Raw genomic sequence first — 12,649 nt, 5'->3', positions numbered from 1 at the left:
ACGAGCAACGAAAAAATACGGGTGTGAATAGAGTGGTTGATTGAGATGATTACGGTTTTGGTCGTTGGAGGAGTCAGAAGGTCAGGAATTTGAATTTTGGGAGAAGTTCAGATTCAACATATAATATCTTAAACAACTCAATTTGTTTGGATCGGCTATTTTTTTAATCGAAGAATAGAGGAGGAAATCTGAGGTGAAATCGGAGTTGAAGTTGGTAATTGAGTGTGAAGTTGACGTAGGAGTAGAAAATTGAAAGTGAAATAGGATATTTATATAGGTAAAAAAAATTTAAATGTAAATTACAAGTATTAAGGCCGTCGAGGGTCCAACGGCCTTAATAATAATAATAAAAAAAGGTGGGAAAGTTGCCGCATGGGGCTTGCTGCCACCATGCGGCAGCTCCTCAAACGTCTCTCGACAATGGGGGTCTTTACGCAAGAGACGCCATGTGGCATCTCTCAAAACTGGCATTGACCTCCTCCCTAACTTATCATCCTTTTGGTAAACTCATAAATTTATTAAATAATTATTAAAAGAATGTAACACATTAGCGAAAACTTTCGCTTCACAATTAAAAGGTTATAAATTCGATATTCAGTAAGATTATCCATTTTTCATTATTAGATATTAACATTTCTATTTCATTATACTACGCGTACGAATCTCTTCAGTAGGTTTCCATCTACTCAATCATCACGCTTTTTTGTCTGAATCATTAAATTAAATCAATTTTTCTTTTGTGCTATTAAACAAGCTTGACTCAATTAAGTGCTGAAAATTTAATTTCAACACTTAATTTGAATTATCAAACACAACCTTAGTATGACATTAGAGAGTTAGGATCCGACGAGGATTATTATTTTAATGCCAAACTGCCTCACCTATTCAAAGTTCGATTCCACTCTACAATCCCCGACATCCTTAATTCCCAGCCTGTGCCCAGTGAAGACTGAGTACATAACGATCTCAGCCTGTGCCCAGTGCAAATCAAGAAATGGATACCCTGTATGACAAATCCCTTGTTCCGTGCTACCATGCATGATCAGAGTCCTAAATCATCCGCAATCAAACTTCGATGCAGTTGTGGGTGTACTGTAGGATACAATTTTCCGTCGTCCATAAAAAGAACCTGATGGCAACAACAGAAGTTATTGCGGACAACACATTCACGACTGCACAATTGCAGGAAAATGAATGATCCGACTACTACATTTCTGTACAACTCTCCAACTCAAGACCCACGACAGAAAATGGAAAGATAGTACACTACATATGTCCTCTGCTAAGAGGCAACTTTTCCATAGATAGAAACTCTTAGAATGTATTTGGTTTTTGAGTTGAGTTGAGTTTTGATTTTAATTGGTTTGTAATTATTGTATTGTTGAATTATGAGAAAAAGTATGAAAAAGTAATGAATAGTTGAAAGAAAGTAATGGTTGTGTTGTTGAATTGTAAAAAAAAGTAATGAATAATTGAGAGAATTTAATATTAAAAATTAAATTGAATGGTTAAAAAAATTTTAAAAATTGAAAAAAGTAATGATTGTGTTGTTGAATTGAAGATAAGTTGAATTGAAGATAAGTGGAGTTGAGTTGAAAATTTTTTAAAAACCAAATGCACCCTTAATCATCTGGCGAGTCGCAAAATAAAAGCAGGGACCATGGAGAGCATCATCTACCCAACCATATGGCCCATTAGCATCTTGAGAGAAATAGCCTGTGACAGCAACATCTAGTGCAAATGCAAAACTTTTTCAAGTGCGATAATTCTCCACGGGAGAGATATCAAACCGATGCCAATAAAGATCTTCTCCCAACTTGTAAGAGACGAAATGTTTCACATCAATCAATCTTGACTCCACGAAAACTCAATTCTTTGTTACCAGGTAATATCTTTCTAGCCACTTCAATGACCTAAAACAGCATTCGCTAATCTTAGAAACAGAATCACGTTCCTAAGCTCTCAACCAATACAGCCAAAAACAGAAACTGGATGTAACATACATCGGATTAGCACAAAAACAGAGTCCTGGAAAGCCTCCATAGACAAAGACAACTAACACGCAACGCCAGAAGTCACGCAACCAAAAACTTCCATGCCCTTCCACTTCCAAAATCACATGGATCCAACCTAAAATTCTCGATCTAGGTAAAGACGCAGTGATATTTGTAACAGGGTAAGTGATGTATCTTCACAACAGCCCAGCACTTTCAGATATGGCACCAAATCCCCTTTCGTTAAAGGATGCAGGTAGCACTACTCTAAGCCTATCCATGCAAATTCAAGCCTACCAAAGACTAGCAAAAACAAAATAAATCTCCCAGACACATGATCTTCACATGAATGCCTAAAATGGAGAAACTAGTAGGTAACCCTTTTTACATCACACATACGGATAAATGAGAGCTGATGATGAATTGCCGATATGAGCATTAGTCATTCTTCGGTGGTCCCTAACTGACTAGTTTTATAGTTTCACAATGCAAAAATGCCAGTGCCGCAACATTAGGTTCCGAATGTTCTATAACGTACAGGCCAACAAAGAACTGTTTCGAGACCTACCAATACAGTAAAGACATCAGCAGCAAGCCACATGATACCACCAACACCTTCTTTTGCCAAAGATATCATGTCTCTTTTGCCATCAAGCTCAACCATTTCAGGCACTAAGCTATACCAATTGGAGATCAGCAATATCGATAACAATCACAAGACCAGTTTTCCTATTGACTCATCCCTTTACCAGAATAACCTTCCCGGGATCATCTGTACTTCTCAATTGACTAACAGCTTCGTAAGAATTTTGGAATTCAAAATTATGCCTTCTTGCTTGATCGACAGTATCAATTCTTCCACTTCAATTTCCCATTCATATGCATAAAAATCCAATTTTTTCCCTTCAACTGAGTACTATTAGCATAAACCCTTAACCCGATGGAAGGCTTCGATCTCAATAATTCACAACAATCGAAACAGAAGGATGCTGATTAAGCTCAGACTCATATACACCACATAAAGCTTCGCTGTATTAAAATTCCTCATGTCATCCCACAGCACACTACACAGAGAAGGCACTGTTCTACATAAAATAAGAGATTCATACGAAAACCTAAAAAATCATACAAAATCATTTTTTTACTTATCTTTTGTAGAGACACCGTACTTCTCCTGCATCTTCGCGATCTCGTCCTCCTTCTTCTTCTGGTCGAACTTCTTGTTCATCTTCGCGGGCTGGTAGTACAGCACGATCAGGTATCGGTTCGCGACGTTGAAGCCGGAGAGGTGGTCGACGGCGGTCTTGGCGTCGTAGATGTCCTCGTATACCACGAACGCCGTGCCGCGGGTGTCCTTGCTCGTCCCGATGCGGATCTGCCGGATGGCCCCGTACTTGCCGAATATGTCGTACATCTCCTCGCTCGTGATGTTGAACGGCAGGTTCCGCACGTACAGTGCCCGGTTCACCTCCGGTGGGAGCCGGGCGTTGCCCTTCCGGAGACTGATAGTCGCCATGTGGAGGGAGCTTCGCTGATTGGGAAGAGAGAAATTCCAGAAAAATTCACTGATTAGGGTTTGTTCAGCAGAGCAACGCCGAGGAGAAGGAAAAATCTCTGGAGAGAGCGTGGACGTGCCTGCAAATCTGTAGCTCCGACGGGGTATATACGTAATTTAGATGCTGAGTATGGCGGCCTGGCCGGAGGCCTAACGGGTCGGGCATAAGTTTCGGGTAGGCGGTAAAGATGAAATGGGCTTACGGGCCCATGCCCCATTTGCTCCATTTGTGTTCCTCACGGACATCATAAATCACAAATCATATCATATCATCATAAGTCATAAATCATCATAAAATCAAGTAAAACTGTTGTTGGAGGGTTTGATAATGGTGCGAGTAGGATGGGTTTTCTCACTCTCAGCCACCCATCCCACCATTCTTTTTTTAAAAAAAAAATTCAATTGAATTTTAAGTATATAAATATCTTCTTCTTTTTTTTTTTTTCCAGTTTATACCACTTGATACATGGAAGTCTACTAGATCCAATTCATCTAGATTTGAGCGTTGTCGACTCATGAAGAGATATGCAATTTTCTATAATCACAAGACTCGCATCCAATTTCTTACTTAAGAACAACTGCTGATTCACCTAAAATCAACCCATGTTCTATTTTAATTCGTCAACAATTTAAGTAGTCTCATTTTAATTGTGATTTTTCCGGTGTGTACCACTTATATTTGGAAGAGCACTAAGTTCAATTAATCTTGGCTCGAGTGAGGTCGACCAATTAAGAGATCAAGCTCTCCCGATCGTGCATTTCTCCAATCACAATACTCATATCTGAGGTCGTACCAAAGTATAACAAACGCTGACTCACATAAAACCAACCCAATTCATAAAAGAAGTTATAACGGAGGTCATTTTTGAGATATTTTAGAAAACTTATGTTTTTTTTGTTACAAAACAAAATTTAGGACAAAATTGAGACATTTTACAAAATTTGGGTTTTTTTTGTAATTTACCCTATTATTAGTGTAGAAGAGTTATAACATCTTTTTAATTGAAGCATTTCCTTGAAAATAAAATTACAAATTTAATTAAATTTCTTCAGAAAATAAAATTATTTATTTACACTAAAATATTGAACAAATAATAAATGTACAAATTATCTTTTACTATATGTACTAGTTTTTTTGGTCTCGTATGTTGCACGGGTTCGTTTCATATATATCTACATCATTACTATTGTAATTATTTACATTTTGAAACACCAATTCTCTTTTTAAAGATAATACTAATTTTTAATTTTTAATTTTCAAATAATAATCTTCAATATTTTTTTGTTATAAATTAGAGTAAATTAATTATTATAATAATAATTTCATTAATTACTCCAAATAATGTGTCATTTTTAAATTGATTGTTAATATAGATTTATCGCATATATTAAGTTTTATAATCAGGATAAAAATTTGTTTTGTCCTTTTGAAAACATTGTTTAGAAGATCCGTGTTTTTAAGTTTTATTTTTATTTTATTTATAAGCCTAGGTTCATAACGCTATGTCATAAATTTTTCTTTTATAGGATCGTAATTTTTTTATATAAATTCTATATATAATCAATTAATTTTTGTGTAGCCTTATAACATTTGCATTATATAAGTATATATGTTCGTTTTAATATATACACATATATATATATATATCGTATCTTTTAATAATTAGTCTAATTTTTTAGATATACATTTACTTCTTAACATAGTAAAATATTTTAATGCTAATTTTATGTTTCATACGATAATTAATTAATAAAGTTAGACTAATTTTAAATGATTCAATAAATATTTTCAAGGAATGGACTCAATTATTGTGTATTGTGTATTTATTTAATCATTGTATATTGCATGTTTACACAAATTTAAATACATATTTTCAAATATAAAGTTTTATGACATCTTTATTTAAAATATTTACTTGTTATTTGTATATTTTAATAAGTTCATATATTATAATAATAAATGATATGAAATATATAGATTATTTCAAATCATCTCCATTAATCTTTTAAATAAGTTATTTTTAATTATTTATTTTATTAATGATGAAGCATTTAATGATGCAGGAGTCAATTTTACTTAATATATATGGATATGGACTAGCTTTCTTGCTCGTGCAATGCACGAGTTATTTTTTAGAGTAGTTACATATATATTCTTAAACTGAAAGCATTCAAATATTAGTGCATACAATAACAAATTCAGAATAATTAAAAATAAATTATAATACCAAATATAGATGAAGAAAATGATATTGCTTAGAAAACATATTACATTTTTCATAAATATCAAATGCTAAAAAATTGTAATAGATGACCTCCATGAATTTTGTAAGAAAAATTGAAGTGCAAATAATCTATTTTAAATAATTTTTAAATAGAATAATTTTTAATATTTCAATAGAGTTCAATATTTAAACATACTTATTGCATATTGTAAAATTTTCTTTTAGTTACTTATTATGCCGAATTTTTTTATAGATATTTATTTTTAAAAATTCCTTTTTATGAATAAATTATATTGAGATTATATTTTTTAAATCAAGTCTATTTGGTTGCGAGTTTAACTTCATTACAAGCTTTTAAAAATTTGAAAACAACCCAGACTTTTTTATATTTTCTAAAATGTGCCCCACCCCTTTTCTCCTCCACAGTTTTCCTCCAAGTCCATGTCTTGTCCACTGTTCATCTTCTCACTCCTCTTGGCCATTAAGAAATTTCAGAGCTTTCAATTCGACTCAATAAAATTGATTATTGATTCCGAGAAATCAATCATGGATTCGAGCTCCCGCGCGATTCCCTTCACGGAGTTCCTAGAGGACGTCCAGCTATGCATTCTCTCCTTCCTCTCGCTCCCGGAGATCGCCGCATTTGCCTGCAACTCGAAGCGCTCCCTCTCACTCTTCAACGGCCGTCCTTCGCCAGCCTAGACTGTCCTCCACTGCCTCACTACCGCCTCTCGTGTTCTTTGCGTGGGGACCCTCGTTTCTCGCCTACTTGAGGGTCTCCCCCTCCTAGGAAGGCACCTACGGTGTCGTCAAATGGCCCTGTGGTTGTCCCTTTCTCCAAGCGACAAGGCCGTGAACTTCCTCAACCCAGATGGAAAAAGTAGCGGCTGAGATGGGGATTCAATCAGACTTCATGGAGATGGGAAGAATAGCAACAGAGAGAGTTGAGGAGAGAGAGTAATGGGGCATTTTTTGAAAAAATAAAACAAATTATGGGTCAATTTTTAATTTTAAAAAATTTGAAATCAAATCAAATCATACTTTACTCCGTTACCAAATGTCTCATACGTATTTAATGATTTATATGCATTTACTAATTTAGTCCTAATTGTATACACATTTATAATTGTTTATTTAGATATTTACTTTTATGACCTTATACTATATATAAAATTATTTTTCTAACTCTATTTCTTTTTGGAATACAACATTATTATATATATATATCTATAGTATAGATATATACATTAGGTATTCACTATTGTCTTTTCCTCATATTTCATATATTAAGTTTTGTAAATTTGAATAATTTTAGATAAGATGACTAAATACTTCGATGGGAAATTTACTTAATATTAACTCTCATAAGGTGAATAATGATTATTATATCAAGTAAAATTTGACAATTCTTAATTTCTTTAAAATTATGTATATTTATTTTATAATAAAATAGCGGTTGCTTATAGAATAACAATAAGTGACTGGAATTCTTCCATAATGTTTCTTTTGAATTATTTTCTTTAATTACAATAATAACTAATCTTATTCAATTTCCATATAACATACTAATTTATTAATACATTTGTTATTCTACCCTTATTTAATAGAGACATTTACTATTCTATCCCTATTAAATTGGGCGAGGGGACAACTTTATATATATAGATTACCCCATGCATTGCATGGTTGTTGCATAGAAAATTTTATCATGAGAAGTTAAATATTAAGAAAATAATTTATATCGATTTATAGTTTATATTAATGTACAAACAATTATTTTATACTATATAAATTTTAAACTTACGCAAAATAATGTAATTCAAGAGCTCATAAGCAAGTAATTTATGTAAAACAATAAATGTCATAGATATATAATCCCAATTATCAATTTAATTTGTAGGAAAATAATAATCCTAAAAATTCAAAATTCCTAGATTTAGTTAAAGAAATAATGATAATCATAAAACCTATTAATTGTTAAAGTCAAGTATTCACTGTTGTACGTCTTATAATCCCTCATACTTCATATATTAAGCTTTATGAATATGAATAATCTAAGATAAAATGACTAAGCATTTCCTTGAGAGATTTACTTAAGTCAAATTTTGATAAGGCTAATAATAATTTTTTAAAAAAAAGTTTAATATAATTTTAAACAATTCTTATTTTACTCGACATTACTTATATTTATTTACTAATAAAATAACAATAAGTGATTGACATCTTTCTTCAAGTTTTTTGGTCATATTTTCTTTAATTACAATAATAACAATTATTGTTATTTAATTTCTTTACAATATGCTAAATTATTAAAATATTAACTATTCTAACCCTATTTATTAGGGTGTTGTTAAGTTTATGTATTACTAGCTTTTTCGCATGTAAGATGCACGATTTATTGTTTAATCGGTTATTTTTAGATGAATTTTTAAAAATTTTGACATCACAATTGAAATTTTTATTAAATTATATATATATTAATAAATTGAAAATATTCAAATATTAGTGCATATAATAAAAAATTTAGAAAATGAATTATAATATCAAATACCAAATTCTAAAAAATTGAAATAGATGACCCCATTTACTAATTCAGTCCTAATTGTAAATACATTTATAATTGTTTATTTAGACCTTTACCGTTATGATTTATACTATATATAATCACTTTTTAACCCCATTTATCACGTAGGATATATATATATATATATATATGTATATATATAATATAGATAGATTATAGATTACAAACAAATATATATACATAATTTTTGTCATGTTCGGTGTTGTTTTATAATAAAAAAAAACTACTCACGTAATTGACAAATAAAACGTTTGGCGACTGATTCAATAGATATATATAATAACTTGCAAAGCTTAATACGAGATAAATCAATATTAGTGCCATCGATATGTTTTCGTTTTAAACACGAAACCGACTCATTGGGCTAACGGACCAACAGCGAATCGTGCAAATCCAAAGTGACAATCGGCTAGAATTAATTCCATTCACACGACAAGTTTTTGGCGATGTCTAACTATTCGAAGTACACATTTCGATGGACAGGACGATGTTGATAAATGTGGGACACAATGGTGATACAATGTCAAGACGATGTCGTCATCTGGTAAAACTCATGTATGATAAGAACGGCAGCAGCCATCGAAAGCAAAGAGCCAATTAGCAGCCAACCTTCGCCCCCACGTAAGCTTCTTCTTCTTTGCTCAGTACAACAACAACTGCAGGGCAGTACAAACGAATTCATAGTACAGACGCGGCTGTACGAGGCGAGTACGAAACCTCAATGTACTCTCCCAAAGCTGAAAGCCCAAACCCCAATCTCCAACGATCTCCTTCTTCTTGCCTTTGCAAGTACAAGTTGTGCTGCGGGGAGTACACTCGCAACCCCAATCTTCCCAGCCCAATGGTTACGTCTATTGCCTATTTATAGTCTGGATGCTCGTCGGAAATTTTATATCATCAAATTCTCGCCCCGATCGGAGCCAAAACATCGTCGATGTCACGGGTGGATGAGCCCCACAGGGTTGACCTGAGACCACATGTGCCCTTTGCGTTCTTGCCGGGGCCGGATCAACATCTTCCCGGACTCCGTGTCGTGTGAGATGTGTTCTCAGGTCGCCCCTGCCAGGCTTTCCTCCACCGGCTTAATTAGCAGTGTTCGCCTTTCGGTTGCCATTGTCCCACGGGAGGTATATTATTCTGCCTTTAACTACACTTTTTCTTTTTCTTTTTCTTTTTAATAGGTAATACTGTCCATTTACTATCCTGTATATATGGAATATATTCTTGGGTATTTTTATACCTTTCATCTTTTCTTTTTCATTTTTCAATTTTACCTTCTTTTTTTTTTGTATTTTTGTATTTTAACGAGAAGCTCCCAATGCCGTAACTTTATTATACCAAATTATTATAAAAAAAAATAAAAAATTTAAACCTTATTGTCTTTCTTCAAATCTGGTTTGAATCTGCAGCCAAATAATTGAACCCACCCATGTTTTATTTTCCGCAAAAAAAAAGGGGGGAAACTTCATAATATTTGCAAATTAATTTCCTAGAGGGGGTTACTGTGACTGTGGGGGTCCGATGTGCCGATAACAGCAGTCCCCTAACATAAAATCATCTCTCATTATTGCAGATTTTCTCATAATTAGGACATATCTTTACGCTTTTTAGATTTGATTAATTTTTCATGGTGAAGAAACCTCCTACCAATAATGGGCTAATCCTCCATCGACTGTGAAAGGCAGAATCCGACTCTCGTGCCGCGGAAAATTGAACCCTCGACTTCATGCTAGAAGTGACGCGGGGCTTACCACTGCCATAAACACCTCCCGTAATCAGACCACAGTGGAATTCACCTTTTCCATGATGGCAGGGGCAAATTATCCCAATCTTGATTTCACTTTTCCTTTATGAGTTGCAATCATTGACATTGTAATTATAAAAAAGGCTGAATGATTGAATTCGGTTTTATGATTGATTATTTTCATCGAATGTTATTGCATTGCTTGACCGAATTAATTGGGAATCAACGCTTAAAAAGTTACAAGTATGCACAACTGAGGATCTTGTTCAGTAGGCAATCACACCACGAGATTTCAATAACTTTAATCGACGTAGTAATCCCCACAAAGAGCGACCGACCAGTCAACAAGAAACTAGATGTCACGAGGCTGGCTGCAGGTTTAATTTTGGTCATTTGAACGGTTGGACCGCTTAGGTAAAGCAAGATGCATCCAATATATAGGTGGCGCACGGGCCACGAGGACCAATTGGGAATTTGGATCTGTCTAGAAAAGATAATTGAGCAACTGCTTCGATTGTTTCATCTTTAGGAGACAAAGCATCTAATGATCCACCTCAGTCTTTGGAATAAAATGGGTGTCTGCTGGCTATAGAATCCTTCCAACATTACCTGTTTTAATAGTCAAATTTCTGAATACATTTGCCCATAAAGTTCTTCGAATGCGACATATTAGTTGCACGCTGATACAGTTAACTCAAAGAAAAACTCTCCATAAAAAAATTGAGAGATAATAAATGAAAATTCGATATGTATTAGAATAATCAATCAAGAAGAGGATGTACGCGAAGACGGTAAAATAGTGAAGGCCCATGCGTGGAGTTCTTATTATCTTATCCTTGTATCGACATTGTTAATGACCATAGATCCATGGTCTCCTCCACCACGGGAGATGGAGAGAGAGAATAGAGGTGTTCTTTCATCAGGTGGGAAGTAAAAGGATAAAGCTCAATTGGATAAGATGCCAAAATATGAGCTAACAATGTCAAAAAGGGACAGAATGATTCATTCCACCAGATGCATGAATTTGTCCAATGGCCATTGGACAGATATTCAGGGTCCGTTTGGATTCACAGTGTATTGATTTTAACTTTAACTCAATATATTACACAACAAAAATATACATTTTCCAATTCAAAAATTTTAACTTTAACTTTAACTCAACACACTACACAACAAAAACACACGTTTCTCAAGTCAAATTTATAATCACATCTCATTTGTCCTTTTCCATAATTAAAATCAAAATCAAAATAAAAGTAACTTTAACTCTGAATACAAACAGCCCCTCAATTTCTTCCCCTTTGCTCCCATTACACTTCTAAGCAATTTCTGCCTTTAGAGGTTTACATAGATGGGATTTTGCTAATAGGAATTCGTGTTTGGGTCTCGCGGCCCATTGCACTATTTAATGGTGGTGAAACTCCGTGTCACGATAATGTCTTTGTCTGGTTGGGTTGCAATATTCCCATATTGTATCATATCAAACATCAGTCTAAATATTATTACCAGATCTAGTTCTCTGATAAATTAGATTAGATCATAAAACAGATAATATGCGAAAGTACATATTATTCTAATCAACAAAAAATGTTGTTGGTTAAAATGGATCGGCACTTGTTCAGCTTAAAAAAGGTCTCGAGTTTGAGTTATTGTGAATACAAAAAATCCACGTTGGAAAAACTTTACCGTTAATAGGCTGACTCGGCTCGATTAGATTAAATAATTAAGTTTTCCGATATCAGGGTTTGCATAAAAAAAATCATTAACTTTGATGGATTCTATCGACCATTACTATAATCCGTGAAAAAATTAACTCGAAATTCTTTAGACTTTTTGTTTTTCGGACAATAATTTAACTCTATCCATCTTAACTCTATTTTTAAAAAAATTTAACAATATAATAATTATTGTTTTATCTTTTTTTCATTTAATACATTTTCCCCTAACCATTTTTAAACTTTCATTTAATAATACTTTCTCTCTCATACTTTTTCCTAACCATTTTTAAAATTAATTTTTAATAATAAATTTTCTATCTACATCTATATATATACATATATATACTCTCATACATCTATATATATACATATATATACTCTCATACATCAATATATTTTTTAATATTAATAATCTTTGTATAAAATTAAATTTAGTTGGATCACTTATCTAGTTCGAAAATCAAGTGCAAGCTTATCGACTTCTATTGTGCCACGTGACCTCCACCAATGAATTGATCAACCTCTTCAACGTGTCACTTTAGAGGAGCTTCAAGGAGATCCCCACTTTCTTCCCCTCCTCCTTTAGAGGGTCAAATTTTTGTCCAGCTCTTCTTGTCCACCCACTTAGTTGGGAAAGTGTGCTGCCATACCCTCACTTAATTAGATCCCCATTATTATTATTTTTTAAGTTACGTTTAATATACAAAAATAAAATGAAATCTAATAGAATAAAATTTCAATTTTCCAATTGATATTTTCATTTAGTTGCACTTGTAAAAGTTGGAATCCTCATTCTATCGGGATAATCATTTTCTTTTTCAACTTGATA

General features: G+C 33.3%; 1 protein-coding gene and 1 long non-coding RNA gene across 2 annotated transcripts; one reads left to right on the top strand and one right to left on the bottom strand.

Moving 5' to 3' along the window:
- Positions 1-2,935: 2,935 nt before the first annotated feature.
- Positions 2,936-3,640, bottom strand: LOC116201542 (splicing factor 3B subunit 6-like protein). The gene has a single exon (XM_031532802.1). The coding sequence runs from the start codon at positions 3,508-3,510 to the stop codon at positions 3,136-3,138; it is 375 nt and encodes a 124-aa protein (XP_031388662.1). The 5' UTR covers positions 3,511-3,640; the 3' UTR covers positions 2,936-3,135.
- Positions 3,641-8,938: 5,298 nt separating this feature from the next.
- On the top strand, positions 8,939-10,290 carry LOC116201897. Its single transcript, XR_004155962.1, has 2 exons — positions 8,939-9,485; positions 9,932-10,290. It is a non-coding gene; the product is annotated as an uncharacterized LOC116201897 (long non-coding RNA).
- Positions 10,291-12,649: the final 2,359 nt, after the last annotated feature.

This window comes from Punica granatum, chromosome 3 (assembly GCF_007655135.1).
Source record: "Punica granatum isolate Tunisia-2019 chromosome 3, ASM765513v2, whole genome shotgun sequence".
Taxonomy (NCBI): Eukaryota; Viridiplantae; Streptophyta; class Magnoliopsida; order Myrtales; family Lythraceae; genus Punica; species Punica granatum.
Note: the sequence above shows the minus strand (reverse complement) of the source record. Positions and strands in the feature narration are given on the sequence as shown.